At 39.8% G+C, this 20,809-nt stretch overlaps 1 protein-coding gene across 1 annotated transcript in view; it reads right to left on the bottom strand.

Annotated features, from left to right (window-relative positions):
* edar (ectodysplasin A receptor) overlaps window positions 1–17,875 on the bottom strand; it is a 35,770-nt gene extending 17,895 nt beyond the window's left edge. Inside the window, 4 exon segments of the mRNA XM_032529910.1 lie at window positions 898–1,079; window positions 3,779–3,898; window positions 6,790–6,855; window positions 17,611–17,875. Of these exon segments, the coding sequence (XP_032385801.1) occupies window positions 898–1,079; window positions 3,779–3,898; window positions 6,790–6,840 (353 nt within the window). The 5' untranslated portion in view covers window positions 6,841–6,855; window positions 17,611–17,875.
* Window positions 17,876–20,809: the final 2,934 nt, after the last annotated feature.

The following is a 20,809-nucleotide window of genomic DNA, read 5'->3' as shown; positions in this document are numbered from 1 at the left end:
AGCGCCTGCCGCTACGGAAACCAAAACCTGCGCATATTAAATTTGGATCCGATGATCAAATTTGAAACAACATTCTCTGAACGATTCCAAACAATTCCATTAAAGAAACAATTCCACTGGAATCGTAATTTTTAAAACGATTCCAGGTAGGAATTGCTTCTCGATGCCCAACCCTATTCACGGTCAACTCATACTGTACATGTACCGAGATTTGAGTAGTCATACTGTGTAATGTGTACATACATACAGTGCATCTTTGTTGTCCGTACAGTATATATTCAGTATATAGTCCACTGTGTATACTGTAAAAGCTTTCATTTATATAAAATAATTAATTTATATTCCTGACATAGTAGTATTTCAAAGTAGCCATCCATTTGCCACTCTTTCTCTGCAAGCTTAGAATTTAAAGACACTTTTTGTATTATATTTTTTGTCATTGTCAAGCATCCTCTACCAATTGTAATGAGTATTCCCGTGGCAGAAAGTATCCAGGAGATTCTGAATCAAGTCCGGTGCCATAACTTTTCCAGAATTTGCTCATAGAGTACAATGTTGTTGGAGTGCATGTCAGCTGGTGCATCTCGCTGGTGACTTAATGTGAAGCGTGTAATCAGGACACCTTGTGAGGTTATTTTATGTCAGGGTGCCTTCAAAGGTACCTTTTGGAGTTTTGAGCTACTATCAGCACTACAGAGCAACTTTTTATGAGTGGGTCCTTGTTTTGTTTCTCCTTGTGCACGCACAAGAGGACAAACATGCAGTGCACGCAAGTGATTCGATACTGATTCATGCCAGTGATTTCACAGTATTACAGTACTGTGTAGGTAATGCCTGTTTTAAGTCACATTGTAGCAAATGGGTTTTAAATCTTATATGTGGGTTTGTGTTGTTTACCCTGGTAAACAGGGTCCACACTCAGCGTCGCTGTCCGGAGTTCCCGCAGCGCGAATAGTGGCTTTGTAGAGGGCATCACAGTCTTTATGCCTTCTGCAGATCTCATACTTCCCTTTAGAATATTTCCCCTGTGGGCACGACACACAGGTAAAGTCCTCATCCTTCACACCGTAACCACAGGTCTGCAAAACACACGCATGCATACATTTGGTTAATATTTCTCTCATAAAGTACATGTATTCTACATGAACTCAACACCTTTTCAGATTAATACATTGATTCACAACAAATGTTGGCACAGTTTTTAAAAAAAGTACACTCCGTTCACACATCTGTTTCTATCGATGTTCTTAACAAATCAAGCATTTTTGTTTTGAGATGACAAAAGAAAAATCTGATTGGTCACAGAGGTCAGTGTGCGCGTGTGTGTGTGTGAATACATGCGTACATGCCTGGTAGTGTTTAAGATGACCAACTAATCATTACGTCTTCTCGCATCGATCTTGTCCCATCTCTGCTTAATATTTCCTCACAGTGGGGAGACCACACACAAAAAAGAAAACATATTCTCTTTTTTGCTCCCTCTCTTTCATCTTTCATTTCCTTCTTACTTTCATCTGTCTATTAAAACAAGCCCTTGCCTCTTAGCTTTGGGCTACAGTAGACTGACTCTCGGGGAAATCTAATATTCCTTCCCTTCTATTTGACGTCCGTAAGTCTCAGTATGATTGTTTGGTATAAAACTTTGCTGAGCTATCAGCAGGATCTTGTCACTTTAAGTTAAAGCTCCCTTTGGATCATTTTTACACAGAATCGCCCCAGCTCTGCTTATGTTTGTCACTAAAAGCTGCTTTCCTTTCAAAGCAAATTTGTCGCCTCTTTGAATGTTGTGTATCATAAATCTAGGAGAAAGGGAGGTGAAAAAAACTTAGAATTGACAACAAACAGGGAATATTATGGCTGAAATGATGATGAAATTTGAGATTGTAAAGGAAAAGAAAGGAAATGGGGGTGATGGCCCGTAACAAAGGTCAACGGCAAAATTGAGCCGATGGAAGTCGCGGTACATGTTGTGCATCTTAAACTCCCCAATGTCGAGAAGCTTTCACACATCATGCTGACTTTCAACTTCAAAACCTAATTCTTCGATACGTCCTCACCTCACCATCACTTTAATAACTAAATAACTTTGTTAGTAAGCTAGGAAAATCAAAAATACAGGTTTGACCCCAGTGTTTTTGTTCATACAAACTAAACAATCTGGATACAAGATGCACTCTGAAAGTGTCCTTGGATGTCTTGTGTGAGCACATACTTTCTGAAGTCTCTGGAACCCTGTAGTTATCCCATGATTAAAAAGGTGTCAAGAAACACACACACACACATGCAGGGAAAGCTCAGGGAAACAAAATGACATGTGAATTACAGACTGTGGTACCCGAAGGATCAGACGGGCAGGAGAAAGTGCAAAGGGGGCTCTCATCTCACTGATTAAACTTCTTTCTTCTCTCATGTTTCTATCGCTCACAAATGGCCACATTACTCTTTATGACAGAGCTCTGGGCTTATCAGACTGAACTTCTAAATCTCTGTCTCGGACAGTGGTTATACAAGTTCTAACACAACACGTTGTTGTTGGGGATGCTTACTAGAGGCACATCGTAGCTTAGTGCAAACAAGTCCGGAGGCAGGGAAGCAGGAAAGGAAAGAAAAAAACAATCTAACACCGTTGGTTTACTTGTGCATTCATTAGATTTATATGCATGCTAGCTTATGAAGCTAAAAAAAAAGACAGGAGAAGGAAGGGTTTAGAGTGTTGTGAATTTTCCCAATTGAATTAAAGATAAATTAACAGAGTTTGGTTTGTTGCATGTTACCAGCCTTGTGTTTAGAATTATAATGTTGGTCAATCCAACACTTCAGACCAGACTAAAGTACTTAAATATCTACAGGATGGATTGCAGTGAAATTCTCTACATATATTTACGGTCCTGAGAAGATGGTTTTACTTTGGATATCCATAACGTTTTCCTCTAGCACATGAGGTTGGCATTTGTTGTTTTGAGTGAAATGTCTTGATTACTATTAGATGGATTGTCGAGACAATTACAGACGGTCATGTCCCCACGCGAATGAACTGTAAAACCTTGACGTAATTGAGCTATTCATTATGCATTTTGCATTGTCCATCATCAGGTAACATTTTTAGGCTTAATGAAATCAGATTCTGAAATCCATGTGGTTTTCATTCTGATCAGCTAAACTATAGATACCTATCGGTATACTTTAATTTAACATCTTTAGTTTACTTTTAGTTTAGTTTAGTATGAACCATTATTCAACTTTCCAAATGTAATAGTAAAGAACTATAACCCTAGCATTTCTCCATGTTTTCAGCGAAAGATCCATATCTAACTGATGTCATACATAGGCTACTGTATTTAGAGTCAAGAAAATCTGCACTCTGCAGCATCATGACATCATATGAAAGTAAAACTACTGAAATCTAATAAATTTAACCAACTAATTTACAGAGACTATATTTATCCTGTTCCCTCATGAGTCAATCGTCTCTCTTAATAGAGTGTGGCACCCCGGGGTGCCAACTGAAGCGTTTACCTTCGCTCTGTGTTCTTGGCTGTCGGCAGACTGACTGACTGACTGAGGCTGAAGCGTGTGACAACTTACTGCAAGTCCTTCACTGTGATGCATGCCTTCACATCCAAGTCAATCAGAGCAATAAACCATAAGAAATTGTTCATTTGAATTTAGGCCCTCTTCACTGTGCAGCTATGTGTCTTTTGTGTTGTGTGTGTGTGTGTGTGTGTGTGTGTGTGTGTGTGTGTGTGTGTGTGTGTGTGTGTGTGTGTGTGTGTCTCACCATGTGCGGCTCTTGTCCTGGCTGGCACTGAGGGCAGGCCTGGCAACTGTTACTGGTCTGATTGAAGAATTCGTACTCTCCACAGCTGGTATACTCCGCGCTAGCAAACATACAACACACCTGGAGGGACAGAGAGAGAGACAGATGGGAGGGCAGACAGGGGGAGACAAGACAGGAGAGAGAGAAACCATGATTTAGCTTAATGACTTCTTTAATTTATTTTATTTGACATCGTTAATCCACTCCATAAGAATGTTCTGCACATAAACTGTAAAAAAAAAGACTACTTGTACCTTTTATTATTTTTTTGTAATCGTGTATATCTCTGCAAAACAATTTAAATGCAATGTGGGACACTAAAATGTGAACTTGGATCAAAGTTAAGACTTCAACATCTGCAACAGCAGCAGAGATCAGTCACTGCACTGGATGATGGCTGATTGATTCAGTAAAATCATCTGGCTAAGAAAGTCTAAGTCAGAAAGCAAAGAAATCAAACATCATATTCTGACTCCTTCATCTGCGATACTCCAATTAGTGGAGATCATTGTTGACTGAGTGTGTGTGCGTGCGTGCGTGCGTGCGTGGAGAGAGTTTGCACAATACCAGTGTTTGCTTGTGTGTCTTCGTACTAAATGTGTGTATGTTTGGCATTGTGGCATTGTGGCTCACTGTAATAAGTAGCAGCTGGTATTATAGCCTTACCAGCACACTTTGTTCTTTTCCAAACAAACTAACTGACTTTAAAAAAAAAAAAAAATCATCTGCAGTCCAGGAAATGATGGAGGCAAGGAAAATGAGTGCATGACTAACTCTCTCCATCTTTTCTCTGTTGTTTTAATAACATCTCTCTCTCTCTTTTTCTCTTCCTCATTACCACTTCATGACAACAGACACAAGACACTGAGTAAATTAACAAGTGAACACTCTGATGCACACTGTGTGTGTGTGTGTGTGTGTGTGCGCAGGCGGTTAAAGTAATCTGTTTGTAATGTAACGTTTGCGTGGAAGGTAAATTGACACGCTGCAAGCAAGACAACTGCCACTGTTCTTTGTCAGTGTGTCACCCATTTGTGGGTGATTGTAGGTATTAAGCAAGCACTGGCTACATCAGCATCCTCTGACAATGTGTGCAACTATGCAGTGAGCAGCACTTTGCTTCGCTCTGAAGAAACTGCCATAAGGATCTTCTTCTCCACATTTTTCCACTGCTGGAAAAACAAACTTCCCTGTCACACTAATAGTCTCCTCAGGGCAGTTATACACAACCAGTTATCCCATAATGCTTTGGGGGCATATTTAGTCAGAACAACAGTGGAGCGTTCCACTCTGCACATTCACCGAGCATCCAGTGGGTCCTTATTGTTATTTCTCACAGTTCAATTTATATTACAATTTAACAGGAACGCTGTTCAATAGTAAACAACATGGAGTCTTTATCAAAGCCAGTGGTGGAGAAAGTATTCAGATATTTACGTAAAAGTACTAATACCACACTGTAGAAATACTCCATTACAAGTAAGTAGTACTGTACTGAAAATGTAAGTACAAGTATGCAACATATTCTCAATGTATTGTACTTAAAGTATCAAAAGTAGTAGTAGTAGTATCAATGCAGAAAAAAGATCCCTATCATATATTATATCATTACACAACAGTATCATTACTCATGCATTAATGTGTGAGCAGAATTTAATCAATTCATTAATTGTTTGGTGGTTTGGTCACAAAATATCACAAAATTCACAAATACCCAGATGTCATAGTCTTAACCTCAAAATGAATCAGTTATTTAAACAGGTATCAATGATTTTTTTGATAATTGATTGTACATTGTCAGTTAATCCTTTTAGTTCAAATGTCATATACTGTTAGTTTTATATTTCTATATTATTTTAATATTTTACAATGCATCGTATTTTAAAAGTCCTCGTATGTGTTGTAAGTAAAATGCAAAGTAACTACTGACTGCTGTAAGATAAATGTAGTGCAGTAAAAAGTAAAATATTTCCTTCTAAAATGTAGTAAAGTCGAAGTAGAAATTCTCATGAAAATACTTAAGTAAAGTACTATACTGTACAAGGACATCAAATTTGTACGTAAGCACAGTACCTGAGTAAAAGTACTTGTACTTTCCACCAGTGAAGCACAACCTTGTCAGAAAAATGTATTTTCACACAATGATACCTCTGTACTGGCGTCTGTACGTGGTATTGTACAATATGACAGTACCAGTGTACTTTTCTGTCAGCCATTTGTCATTGTTTCACACTTTACCCTGGAAATGTTGTCTATATTCGTAAGTGCTTTTAGACTCGGAAGGAATACATTTCTAATGCCACTGCTGTGTGGTGTAGTAAATTGACACAACCAACTGAATCCAAATATCTCTACCTTCTTGACTAAGTGCTTCAGTGTCAAACTGCATGTATGCTTAATAGTGACTGATGAGAAGAAAACAGAGGAGAGAGGGAGGGTAAGGTGGAGGAGCCTGTCGGGAACTCTGCCAGTGAGTTTCAACATCAAAACAGGAAGAGAATCTCTAGATTCCTGGTAAGATTATGAAGATATCTGCTCTGTGAAATGTTCCAAGGTTGACTAATTGGTACAAGTGCTGCAAAATTGTGCAAGCTTCTGGCACATGACAGCAAAAGTCTGAAAGATCCTTTGCCAAATGTAGAGTCAATTGAGGTTGAGAACCATACCGATTAATAAAGAGTGTCTGAGTATACCAGAAATATAATGATGGCTTTTGAGATATGCTGCTGCTACTGGAAGGAGGAGGTGAAGCAGAGGAGGACAAGAAAAAAAGAAAAAGAGGGAAAGTGGCAAAATGGAAGAAAAAAAGAGGAAGGACCATGGAAGGGAAATGGAAGAATTAATGGAAGTAAGGTCCAAGGAAACATGAATTAGTTTGGGATTAGAACTCAAAGAAAATAAATGTTGAATTAAAGTAGGAGAACGGGGGAAATTAAAGAAAAAGAGACAGGAAACAAATAATAAAAACTTACCAATAATGAGGACAGAAAAATGGACTTCTTCTGACCTCTCCTCTCTGACATCTTTGCGTCTTCTTACTGGAGACCAGAGAGAAAGACAAAGAGAAATAGTCATGCAATGTCTACATTTACTGCAATCAACCTTCTGCACCAAAACGTACTTGAATGTAAGCATTCCCTTAGTAGTGCGGTCTGTGTGTGTGTGTGTGTGTGTGTGGGTGTGTGTGTGTGTGTGTGTGTGTGTGGCCCAGATGAGTTCACTGTCCCATTACCATCACGTCATAGCCCATAAACATGTAATAGCATCAGAACATCCGATGGCTTTCCTCTGGCTCATAACTGCAAAGACCTCTGCTTCAATAAAGAATGATGATATCACTCAATAAATATATGCCTAGTTCTTTGTTATGTATTTTTGCCATAGGCAAACACCCCAAACTTATATATATATATGTCAAAAAACCCAAACTTAGTTGAAACACCAGTAAGAACATCTTTGAAGTCTTGTGTCACACCAGCTAGCAACTCCACCAAAATGAGGTGCAGTTAAGTTATAAAATAACTAAAAAAAAACAGTGAATGATGCCGTTTCAGGTGCTCCGCACACAGTGGCTGTAATACTGAAGTGGACGTTGGGCAAACCATCCTTATGGGATTGTATGTTTGTTTTCTTATGATGGCTGGAGTTAAGATGGGAATTTAATGTTAGCAACGCTTCATAAAGTCTTTGTATTTCTCTCAGTGAGTCATACATTAACATATATTTGTGTGTTTGTGTGAGTCTGTGCGCCTGCTAGGGGTGTTGAAATTAATCATTGCATCATTGAATTGCGATGCGGACATGGACAATTTTTCAATTGATGCAGTGACAGACCATAATCGTTTATTGCCTACTGACGTTACTTGTTGATTTTCCGCTTGCTGTTTTTTTTTTTTTTTGCCTTTTGTCTGTTGTGTTCAGACTCCGCTACATTCAGGAAGTATATTTTTTAGGAGGACATACAATAAAAAGGGAAATCCATTTATAACTGACTACTTGAATTTGTTGATGAAAACCCCGTTTAGCAATAAATAATAATATTGAGGAGGTGACGCATCGGGATGCATCGGGATATCGAATCGAAGACAAGATAATTGTAATTGAATTGAATTGTGAGACAAGTGAAGATTGACACCCCTAGCACCTGTGTGTGGTCATGTGTAAATGCTTATTAATTTCTTTGTACATCTGCGACATCATGCCTGCAATTGTATTTACTGTTTGTCCTGCCTTGGTCTGCACTGAGCATGGAGCATTTGTGTGTCACTGTGTGTGCGTGCGTGTGTGTGTGCGTGTGTGCGTGCGTGCGTGCGTGTGTGTCTCAGGAAGCATACAAAAGGCTTCCACAAACACTGTGGAGCTGCTGAGTGTGAAATTACTCTCTCCAATTACAATTTGCTTCTAATCTACAAGTAATTACCGGATTACATTCAATAATAATAATGTATACTTTATTAATCCCTCAAGAGGAAATTACAATGTTTTCACTCTGTTGTTATTACACACATGCCTGAATAACACACACATGCTCAGTACCTATACATGCACTAAAGGGAGAGATGTCAGAGTGAGGGGGCTGCCCATGGAGAGGCGCCCCGAGCGGTTGGGGGTTCGGTGCCTTGCTCAAAAGCACCTTGGCAGTGCCCAGGAGGTGAACTGGCACCTCTCCAGCTACCCGTCCACCACCATACTTTGGTCCGTATGGGGACTCCGGTTCCCAACCCAATTCTCTACTGACAGAGATAGGGCCACCCCAAATATTCTGAACAATATTCTGAACTACCAGGAATCAACCTGTGATCAACTCAGCATGTGGATAAATGAATTTTCTGGCCATTAAGATTAAAGAAAAAAAACTATGAGTCAGTCTTCCAGGCAACTTTGTAATGATTAAAATGAGACATGGAATTAGAATTGGATACTAACATTTTTTAAGTATTTACTACAACTCGTATTTAAAAACACACTTTTAATCGATATCTGAGGTCAAAATCTGTTTGTCTAGCTGTTTAAACCTCTGATCTTCATGATGGCTAATTCCCCAACCCCAAGGGTTTGATCTTGCGTAATTACAGCAGTACCACGCGCGCACGCGCCCGCACACACACACACACACGCGCACACACGCACACACACACACACACACTGCATATCTCCTATATATGGGCAAATAAGCTTAATTGCACAAGTCCTTGTGGTAAGACCACAACCGGTGTGTGCTTGTGTGTGTTTGTGAGTGTGTGTGTGTGTGTGTGTCTGTCTGTCTGTGTGTCTCTGTGTCTGTGTGTGTACTGGGTTGTGTGTTGCTGCCCAAGAGATAAAAGCGGACACAACACTTTATTTTTCAAATCAAGAAATGAAGAACTGCCAAATGGCTGTGGACCCCCTTAAGGCTACTCATTATGGGGTTAAAGTGATGTGTGCACGCACACACATATGCCGCTGTGTTTAAAGACGGTGTCTTTTGACACTCTGTTCTACCTCTTTCCACCCTCTCTCTGTCTCTCTTAGCCTTACTCTCTCTGTCGGGGCAGGTTTGAGATGAAAGTCAGCCCAAGTCTTTTGCCCCCTGAGGGTATTAATCTTCTAACAACCACATAATCTCCGATAAATAACCCTTCTGTCTTTAGCGGTGTCATTACCAGGTGAGTCTATACACAGTTTTCTGTGGCACTAGTAGAACACAGAGATTGTACTGGGCAGCTCCCAGTATAAACGTGGAAATTTAACGCACTGAGGGAAAACAGTTCAATCAGTTTAGTTATTTTTCCAAAGCCTTATTTTGCAACATTTGCTAGACCCTTCCCTTCATTAGCTCTGTCTTCATCTCTGTTTTTCATTTGATTGCATTTGATTGCTCTTTTTGTCAGCAGATGAAACCCAATATGAAATCCACATAACTATCGGAGGACAATTTACTCTGCTTCATTAAAAAATGCACAAAAGCAAACCCGCTGACCTCAAAAATGTATACAATGTGATTCAATGAGACCTAAAAGAACACACTCTTCATCAGAGTTCCTTGGCCTGCAATAACAAGCATAATGCCTTAATATCATGAACTTCAAAGCAGAATTAAATCTGTATTGATATGGACTGCACCTAAATATGACAGCCAAATGTGATCGACTTAGCTAAAAGTCATTATGGGGCTGTTTAGACCCTGTAGGTGAAAGGAGGGGTTGGCATATGGAAATTCCCATTGATCAGCTCATACAAGCACATATACATTAAGTAGACAGTTAAAGTTAATTCTCTAAACGCTTCCTCATTTTTTGCCAGTGGCAGCAGGCATCCACCCATACCTGCCAGTCAGTCTCTTGTTATTTCATCTGTTTCAAGTAATCAGTTTCTTATGGAAATGGACTTTTCATTATTGGTCATTACTTGAAAAATAATAGTCAAGTCTCTGGCAGCACATTCATACTGACAAATGTGCTTCAGTCTTTTGTAAGGAGTAGATTATTTCTGCATGGTTAGTCTGTGGTAGGCCAATTTTTCCACCCAGAGTGGAAGGCCAATTCCCAAGCATTGCAGTCTTTGTCATTCCAAATTCTGTTGTCAGCCTCAGCAGTGTAACATTTGGAAACTTCACAATATCTCCAAGATCCTAAACCACTTCATGTGGTGTCCTGGACCAACCAGTAGCAGTCGCTAAGTTCAATGGGCCGAGCCACAAAGGGGCCGCTTCTGTTTGATGGACACTGTTACCAGCGTTAAACATCGCTCTGTCTCACTTTTTCACCGTCACGTTGACTTGATCCCATTCATTATGAAATATAGAGCCTAATACGTCTCTTTCTCTGCATCGTTCTGTCTTTCTACTGTCATGTCATTCAGTATAATTTCCCTTGGATTGTGTGGGAAACGTCTTTTCGCCATCAGTGTTTAACATGTAATTTCTATTCATTACGCCGGTTGATAATAACTTCCTGCCTGATTAAGTAATGGGCCAATCAGTGGCAAGGGTTATCGGCCAGGAAGCAAACCAATGAAGAAGATGAATGAGGTTAGAGGGTGGTTTGTGGGCTCTTCCTTGGTACTTAATTTCTGATGACAATTAAATCAGTAGCATGTGGATCCAAGGGTCTCTATCATTGGGTTTTGGTAATTCCAAAAGGAAAGTCTGTTTTCCATTGCAATCTTTCTCATTCTCCTCTCCTGTCTTTTCATTAAATATATACTCAATCTAATGATTCATAAACAACATATGCTCCAAATGCTTGCTATACAAATGAAATTGTACATGTTAGGACTGGATCGTTAATGCTGAAATTGTTTTACTGAATTTTCTGATAGCTGATGTTTTTTTATTTGATAGCTTTGACCATTTATACTGCAGTCTTAAGGTCTGACTCTGAAAAATAAGTATCATTTTGGTCCCATAACAACTAACCAAGCTATTGCTCTAATCCTGTCATAAACACTCTCACATATAATCCCTCTGCTTCCAGGCAAAAAACAATTTCCAAAGTCGATCAAAACACTGTTTTATCCCTGAAATAGCCAATTACTTTATCCTCGGCTCAACTTGCCAAATCCAAGCAAGATTTTAAACACATGTTACTCACTCTGACCGCCTGCCTGTTTGCGTGTGTGCGTGCACAACACCTCAAATCCTGCTGTTATCCAGCCAACCAAGCAGCAAGTTTATCACCATCTTAGAGCCCCTGATTCTCCAACTGTTACAGAATGTAGATCATGTTCTGTTAACTAAAGCACTGTGTATTTGTAATAACTTCCCACGGCATCAGGCCTGCACATGTCAGTACTAACTTTACACCTTCACGCTAACTAAATCAAACAAAAACTACCTTTAACAGTGGCAAATATAAATGTACCTTGCTATCTATAGACGCAAGAGACATAAAGAAGTTAACTGGCAAAAGGTGCCACAATAATAATTAAATAAATGCTGGGATATTTAGATTATGACTAAAATTAATGATCTGAATTGATAAGGTAATACCATTTCAACCCAGTGGCTTTGTAGATAAAACACAGTGGAGAAAAACTGGATTTCCCCGCTATCAAATCTCTGCAGTCTCTCATTTAAACCTCCTGGTAAACAGGTCCAGAAGGGCGGGTCTAGAGAGGCAGCCCAGGGTGGCACCCCCTCCTGAAATATAATTCCCCCCCCCCCCCCGTTCAAATGGGCTAGAGTGACGTCAGTCTGACAAATGTGATTTCCATTGGATCAGAGTACTGTCACCTTGCTGCCTTTCCATTTTGTAAATGGATACATACTTTAAACACACATTGTATGGCAACTGTGTACTTTCTTGAGATTTTGAGGGCAGTTTAGAAGTAGAAACATATTGAACTCACTGTACAGCACTTGTTGCTGTAAGAAATAAATTGTGTATTGCACTTTATTTCTGTTCTGTTTTCTGTTAACTAAAAAACTAGGCAAGGTTTTCTTTGTTGAAGTTTGAGGCAAGTTTATTGTAAGTGTATTGCACTTTACTTTTATACGGTTCTATAACAATAAAAATCAGATTTTAAGAAGATTTAAGCAGATTTTTTTTTTTGCTGTATTCTGATAAAATACCCTGGGCCCCCCTGACAAATTATTGCCCATCCCCCTGTGCCACCCCACTTAAAAAGTCCTGGAATCACCCCTAACAGGTCTCTCTAACAGGAGTCATTTTACCATGTATTTTTATCTTTACACTGGATGGCTCTGCCTCTGATTCTATCTACTTTACGTTTCATGTCAGGTTTTTCACTGTAAGGTCACGATAAAGACCTAACCAAAACACCCATCATCACAAAGTGAACATAATTATGAATTGTGAGTTATGAGGATATTATAATCAGAGAAACTGTTCTTACAATAGTCTATAATCATCCAAAAAAAAAACTCAGACAATTTCATTCAGTATAATACCATGCCATTAACTGTACAGCGTCCATAATCATCTGCCTTTGCTTCTAATAATCTGAGCATCGCACACCCCACCTGAATGTTCTGCTCTGACTTTGAATAATCATTCCAAGTGTGTGTTCAAGAATTTGGCCAATCCACTTTTAAGTAATTATAAGTGCCCTACTGTCTTTTTTTCAAGAAGTGAATTATGAAGGAGGAATGTGCCGCTGGCATTTTGTCTCCTTTCTATGATTTGGAGGCAGCTGGAGAGGGTGGCGGCAGCGCTGTCAGTCAAATTAGACCAAGCGCTTTCACCTTCAGCTGAATCTGACTGTGACTGTCTCTCAAAAACTCTCATCAGAACTCCCTGACTGGAAAATATCTGAAAACAAAAGACAACACTTTATTTACAGTGCACATTAATCATTATTATCACATTGTTACTGTTCAGGCTCACACATTGCCCTGCTGATGTGCTTGCAAATATTCGCTTTCTTGCATGTCTTTATCAGTGCTAAAGGAAGTCAAACTCACTAGACAAAGTAGCCACCAAGGCTCAGCTTTCAGGAACTAAATGAGCCAGGAATAGATAAGTCTAATTTGAAACATGATGACTGCTTTAGATTGATGTGAAAATACACCCATGATTAAAGTGATTTCCAACTTTGGAGACAGGCACAAAACTCAGACGACAGCTGGCCCTCGTCTGCTGACTAATTATCCATTTAGTCCAACTCCATCCAACTGCAGCATTGTGGTTTATCAGTGTAAACTGTATTTTTCACAGGAGTGTCAAAACATGCCTGGCAGCAACTTGAATTTCCACCGACAAATCAGAGTAGTACTGACTGTTACTACAATACCTGGGCCACACAAAGAGTTGAGGGCTCACATGTCATCTACAGTTGAAAGACTGAAGTTCACTCATGGAAATAGTACATGTAAAATACTTTATTCCTTAAATAATGTGCAGAAGTTTTCTAAGCAGCAGAAAATCCCATCTCCAATAATATCAATGTTGAGTTACATACATGAGCAGAGCACTGCATGAAACGTGTGTGTTTCTGTGCGTGCACATCTGTGTGTGATGTTTCTTTATCTCTCTTCATCTTTTGATTGCTTTAATTACAGACTTACTGTCAGCTTCCCACTCTGTGCGCAGGAAAAACTAACTCTTAGGGCACATGAAAAGAAGACACACACACACACACATGTAAACACACACCTATCCCAGCTCCAGTCAGTCAGTGGGTTCTTTGATTCTCTGCCTGCCGGTGATCCGTCTTTCATTGTCTCCTCTCCCTGATCCCTTGTTCCCCTCATTAGCTCTGCTGGGGTAGAACATCTCTCTGTCTCTGTTTATTTTACAGTGGCTGTAGGTGGGAAGCCTAATCTTCAACCAGGAATCCGTCTGCATGTGTCTTATTGCTGCCCTCTATCTAACCTGCAATAATAAGATAGCAGAACCACGCAGTCCTTTCAACTAAAAAGTTAGGATTTATATGTTTCCTAAGTTGATAGAATGAATATGCTTGTGGACAATACAGAACCATGACAGACCATTAAAGAATGTACAAAACCCTTGAAATCAACAGTGGACAAACCTTTTGGGAAATTCGTGTGGTTACCAAACAAGAATTCTGCCACTGCTCTAATTTAAATGCCTGGTAAAACATTGGTTTTCCGTCAAATAAATCATCTTTAGATCTGTATTGTTCATTTCTGTTTGTTTCCAGTTGTCAGCTTTGCAATAATAATCCATAGGTGTGTGTTTTCACCCTTTGTGGTGAGTTCTTAAATCAAACCTGAGGGCTCTTGGAGTCTTGGGGGGGGGGGGATAATTCTAGTTGTCGTCATGACGGACGCAGGAATCTTCAAAGCGAAAATCCTTGTCGATCCGTTTGGAAAAGTAAAGACTCAAGAATTTAGGCAGTTATTTCAACAGACGAAAGTTGCAGATCAACAAAAGCATTCACGCCTGCTTCTGGTAATGTGTATTTTCAACCTGCCAACACCGAAAGGCTGTGATACACATCACACCCCAGATACTACATCCATCTGCACAGGTGCCCCGACCAACAACACAATCCCTCACCAGCTTCCCACTCGCCAATTAATTGTCTCACCAACCAAGCCAGAAACACCACAGTTTGGTGTACAAGAGCTGTTCCTTTGAAGCACCAGCCAGCACACAACAATGTGTTTTAGCCTCAAAGCTCTCGTGTATTTTTGTGTCATCATATAAACTATGATTTTCAAGACCTCACTCAGTATTTCCGCTTTTCCACAATGCAAGAAATGAGGTGCCAGATTTCCCACCACAGACTCTGTACAGAAGACATAGACTGACGTAGGTTCCCAATACAGAAGATCCTATAGTAGACATAAATTAGAGCCCAAACCCCCACCTGCATTAAACCTGCTCTTTTGGGCTTACATGGAGAGGTTTCAACTGTTGATTTAGTATGGGTCTGCGCTGTGCATGGGGATTTAATAATGGTGAGAGTAAAACCCATGATTGGAAAAGTTTTTTTCTTCTTCCGTGTATGTTGCTTTGCTGAGATTATTGCATGTAAATTAAAATATAATTAAATGCAGCTACCTCCTCATTTTACCAGGGACCTCCTGGAGGCCCTCCGGGGAGTCCTGAACTTCCACTGCCTTAGTCTATATTACTTGTTGGTTGTCTGTCCTGGTGACTGTGAGCTATGCAGCTGTGATTTGTGTAAATTGTCAGATTAAGCCTTCTGTTTGCTCTTTTAAGAACATCACTTTTAGCTGCACACACAATTAGTGCACATGCAGAACAACAGCATAGCCTGTATTGTATCAGTGGTTCATTTCTTTGTTCATTTCTGAACAGCTGTCAGGGTAAAATACAACTGATAGAGGTAAAACGTCTTCTGAATATACTGTACTGTATACATCAATACTTCTTGTGCAGTGCTTTTAGTCATCTCAGACATAATGAATACAATTAAGTGCAACACTATATTTTCACTTGAGTACTCTAAAACTGAGGAAGAAGTATTTGAGTGATGTCTCTTTTGACTTCTCGTTTTCCAGAAGTCATAAAAAAACAAAAAATAAATGTCAGTATCCCTGTGGGGAGGAAGTTGACATTTTGCTTTATTTAGATTTATCTCCTACTGGATTGCTAGATTATCACTATACTATCTACAGGTGTTACATTCCCATAGATAAGTATTACAATCCTTTACATTATACAAAATGTAAAGGATTGTTGCACATGTTCGTGGTTCTGCTAAGGCAGTTTTGGATAAAAGCCTCCATCAAACAGACCTGCCATGAATTCAAATTAGTAACATAATGATGTGAAAAAAAAACGTCACTTCCAAATGTAAACTCTTTCTAATGTGTTTAGTAGAATTACATTTTTTAGATGTTGTTAGCATTATTAAACATTCAACCCTAACAGGCCTCCTGAGCTCTATAAATGTCTTGAAGGGGGGGAACTAATTATGCTGTGTGGATTGGAATAAACTGTAACATAAATCTCAACAATAACTTTCACGGAGAAAAAGAAACACAAGAATCCCTTCCCTTTCTATGACATCACTCCAAAATAAATAGGGTCATTGTGTGATTCTAGTACTGAGCAGTATTAAGCGACAGAGCGGCGAGTAAATCAACAAATTATCTATTCACTTCATTCAAGCATGAGACGATCATGACTGCAGGCGCTGGCTTTGTTACTTTTTCTGCCTTCATCCCTTTAATCCTCAGAAACCATATTAACTTCTTTTGAAGATGAGTTACACTCCCTCCCCTGTTTCTTCTCTGTGTCTCCTTTGCCTTTCTACCTGTGAACATGAAAGATTCAATGGCAGCGGAGACGCGCTGTGCTGGGGGCTGCAGGGGGAGAGAGAGAGACAGACAGAGAGACAGAGAGAGAGATAGAAAGAGGGAGAGAAAGAGAAGGGGGGGATTGAGGCGGATTGATTTCCACCTCCAGCAGCTACAGTTCAAAGCCAGCCAGAAGACTTCAGAGGCTCTGCAGGACCCGGCATGTCCCCAGCCGGGCCGAGCTGCCTGTCTGCGGGCAGGACTTCCCCCAGGGGCCCCGGGGCCCGGGACAGTCAGGCGGCACCAAGAAAACAATTATACAGACAGAAGGAGAAAGGTGTGCAAGGTCACACACACTTGCTCAAACACACTGCCACAAATACAGTGTCACAGGCGAACTTCCCCAACGCATACACATCCTCATGCAGGACTGATTTGGCTTATCAGCATTAAAATGGTTTATCATCCAGATGATATAAAAAACCCAAACTCTTTTGCTGCTGAATGTTTGTTTTTAACTTTTTCACACTAATACAAACTATCACTAGAGAAAAAAAGTTTACATCTGCAGCATGTTTGTAATTCAAAAATCACAACATCATAAAGCAATCCAAACCTAAAGTGAGAATCTGGTGATGTGAGAAACAATCTCGTTTGTCTTCCACCTTGGGCTACAACCTTTGCACCAACACGCACAGTACCTTTCACAAACTTCACAATGTATTTGGGGATATGCCTGTTTCACGCAGACTGCATTTAAACATGCATTTCATGTAGATGAAATTCATGCCAATAAGGCTACTATTGGAAACATATTCATGCATAACTGATGCACTTGACAACAAACGTTATCTGTCTTTAGCCTAAGAGATGTATACTTTGACCAGTCGGAATCAGTCTGTCCAATAAATAAGATGCCATCTTTTGTTTTGACATGCATCAGCAGTGATTCTGTTCAACCCTTACATTTCCTATGACCAAAAAAAGAATAACAAGTCATAAGTATTTTTAAGGTAAAATTACAGTAAAGCACGTGTTTGTTTGCCATAATAAGATTTGCTCAGGAATTTCCCCCACGTCTTGCAGCAATCCGTCCTTACATTCCTGAGAGTCTTACCTGCAGCTCAGAGAGGGGGGCACGCTGCTCTGGTTCCTCAGCGGCTCTGCGAGCTCTGCTGGCGGGGCGATCAGTCCGTGGTGGTCGGGGATCAATACCTCGCGTGGTGTCGGATAAGCATCGCCAAGAGACTGGCTCTCTGCGAGTTTTTACTCCACTCAGTCCAAGTTGTGTCTCAGCCTCCACTTTAGTGCATGTCGCTGTGTCTGAAGGCTCCTCCTTGATGAGAAAAAAAGCGAGAGGTTTTCTCCGCCCTGAATGGGAGACAGATGAACATGTCGCAGGTAGACCCTGGGCGGTTTACGTGCTTCAGGCTACGACTCAACTCCGCCATCTAGTGCTTCAAGTCAAGTTTCAAAGGATTTATTGTCGAATGCTCAACAATTACAATTCGTTGGCAATGGAAATCTTAGATGTTAGGCTCTCTCCAACATTGCTCAGGAAATATGAAACAAAGAAAGTAAGTAAAAAATTATTTTTATTTATTTTAGTTAACTTTTATCTGACAAGGAAGACATCTCATTGAGATATAGCCACACGAATACAACACAGTTAAAATATAAAACTATTTCCTAAAGTCATAAATACGTCAGGCAAAACATCTACATCCAGATGTGTCTGTCTCCAAGTCATTTAGCATCGCGACCAATAAGACCAGCTCATTAAATATCAAGGTTTTAAAAAAGAAAAATAATCTAAGACATAAAATACTGCATAAATACAGTACACGGTGATGTAAACAGGTGTAAATGTAGAAAGGTAAAGTGGCAATATAAAGTCAGTGATCATCACAAGGAACAACCAAGATGAACACAAGTCAGTTCTGCTTTGCACTTACTGTATACCTCTAAAATAATAATATATGCAAAATACATTTTATTGAACATATGGGCACTGATCCATATCGCCAAAAGGTACGTGTTAAAGGTGTGTTAACTCAAAATAGCACTAATTCTAGGACATGTATACACTAAAACTAACATTTTTATATTGTGTTATCTCTAGTGTGTGTTTATAGGCTACATGCAGCCTTACATGTAAGTGCTGCAACTAACTCATATTTTCAGTATAACACGTTTTGCCAAATGTGTTCTCAGGTAATTTATTAATAGTTTGTCACAAGTTTCTAGGGTCAAATTGACATCTTCAAAATTGCTCATTCGTTTAGTCAAACAGTTTAAAATCCAAAGATGTAAATTTAGCTGTCATTTAAGACAAATAAAAGCAGCAAAACCTCAGTGAAGTTTTATAAATGATGAATGACGTTTTTGCAATGCATATTAAAATAACAACCCTATAACATATACCTTTACAGGCACATTACTAAAACTGCTATACAATTATTATTACCGTTGCTATTACCTACTCAATACAACTGATATTGCCACTTACATACTTATTACCACCATCATCACCGCTATGATTTCAAGTTCTACTGTTAATACTACTACAATTTCCCTTCACTTAACTTGAATGGCCACACAACTAACATTAGTGCCATTTGTTCTGGTACAACAGGCAGGCTCCGTATCAGCAGCCCAACACAAAGGCAGACATATAACATCTATAAATAATAACCACGAAAATCATAGACGGACAGAGAAAAAGTTGAATTTAGAGTGGTTTACATGGAGCCAACCCACAAACACCTTGTCTCAGTCGATAAAATGTCTTTGAAACAGAAGCTATAAATTAGTTGAGAGTGTGTGTGTCTGTGGTTGTGTGAAGTGGATGACTGGTGCCTGTGGTCTGAGTTGGACTAAAGCTTGGACTTTAGTCTTCCTCTTCTCCTCCCCTTTTCTGCCGCTTCTCTTTTTCTCAGCCACAGGAAGGGTGAGATAAAAGAGGTGCTTTGAAAACACTGGGAGTCCTGTAATTACTCACTCTCCCTCTCTGTCTCTCTTACCCCTCTGTCGCTGTTTTTCTTTTTCTCTGTATCTCCGATGCCTTCTTCCTTCCTGGTCACTCGCTCTTTTTTTCTTTTCTTCACTTTATCGGTCCCTCTCTCAGTCTGTTTCCCTTTTTCTTCAACCTCTTCTCTCTTTTCTGTCTTCTCTCTGTTTCTCTGTCTCCCTCCTTTGAAAAGCTCATTGATGTCGATCCAGGGGCTTCCTGACTGAAAAGGAGGATGAGAGGAGAAGAGATTAGATGAGAAGAGAGGATAAAGAGAGGATGAGGAGAGGATAACAAGAAGAATGATGAGTTCTGCTGAGAGAATGATGGCTGCTCTGTCACAGGCCGGACAAAAACACATATTAAGCAAAACCTGTATTTATGATGATTGATGGTGTAACCAAAAACACATGCAACTGACTCTGCATAAGGTGCAGTGGGGTATAACAAGATAGGCTATGTTGAGATAATGGGACGTATATAATAGATGAGACAATACAATGGGACAAGCTGAGAGACAAAAAAGATTTAAACAAGATCAGATATGATCAGATACAATGTAAGGGATTATTTGATAAGGCAACAACATAACATGGTATAGGATTACCATGTTTGCATAGTGCATGATCCCTGTGGGAAAATGGAGTTCTTGCAGTAATAAACAGGATGCAGCGAAGACACCATATCTAGGAATATATGGTGTCTTTGCTATTTTCTATTATACATGTTACATGTGCCTCTGTGTGTGTGTGTTGTTTTTTCTCGCCCTCTTTGTCCCTCGTTCTGCACTCCTCCCTCTGCCTGTTGCACACCTGAGTGTAATCAGTGCTCAGGTGGAGCGGGGGAGGTGGTAAGAAGGCAGAGAGTGAAGGGACGGGGAACATGGAGAGAACACCAGCAGCACACAAGTGAGGTTTGTGTTTCCCAACGTCCATGCACACTTAAGTGCTGGAGTTTTGTTAGTTTTAGATTATTGTGTTACTTTGGCCTGGAGATTACTGGTAGTTCAGCTATTCGTATAGTTGGTTAGTTCTAGGATTAGGTCACCCTTTTTAGGTAAATTAGGGGGAGACGTGGGGAGCGACGGCCCATTGCGAGGTTGGTCCAGCATCTTCCCATCTTTTTTCTTTTTGGCTGGGTTCCAGTCCCTTTTGTTTTTTCTTTGTTTGCTACTTTTGGGAAATATTTTTGCATTATTTAATAAATCTTGTTGGTTAATTAGTTAACCTTGTGTCTGGCATCTTTTTATATGTTGCATCCTCCAATCCCTTTTGGGCCTTGTTTTTTTCCTTTAAATGGATGCCGT

This window comes from Etheostoma spectabile, chromosome 11 (genome assembly GCF_008692095.1).
Source record: "Etheostoma spectabile isolate EspeVRDwgs_2016 chromosome 11, UIUC_Espe_1.0, whole genome shotgun sequence".
Classification (NCBI taxonomy): Eukaryota; Metazoa; Chordata; class Actinopteri; order Perciformes; family Percidae; genus Etheostoma; species Etheostoma spectabile.
This window is presented reverse-complemented; position numbering and strand designations above follow the sequence as displayed.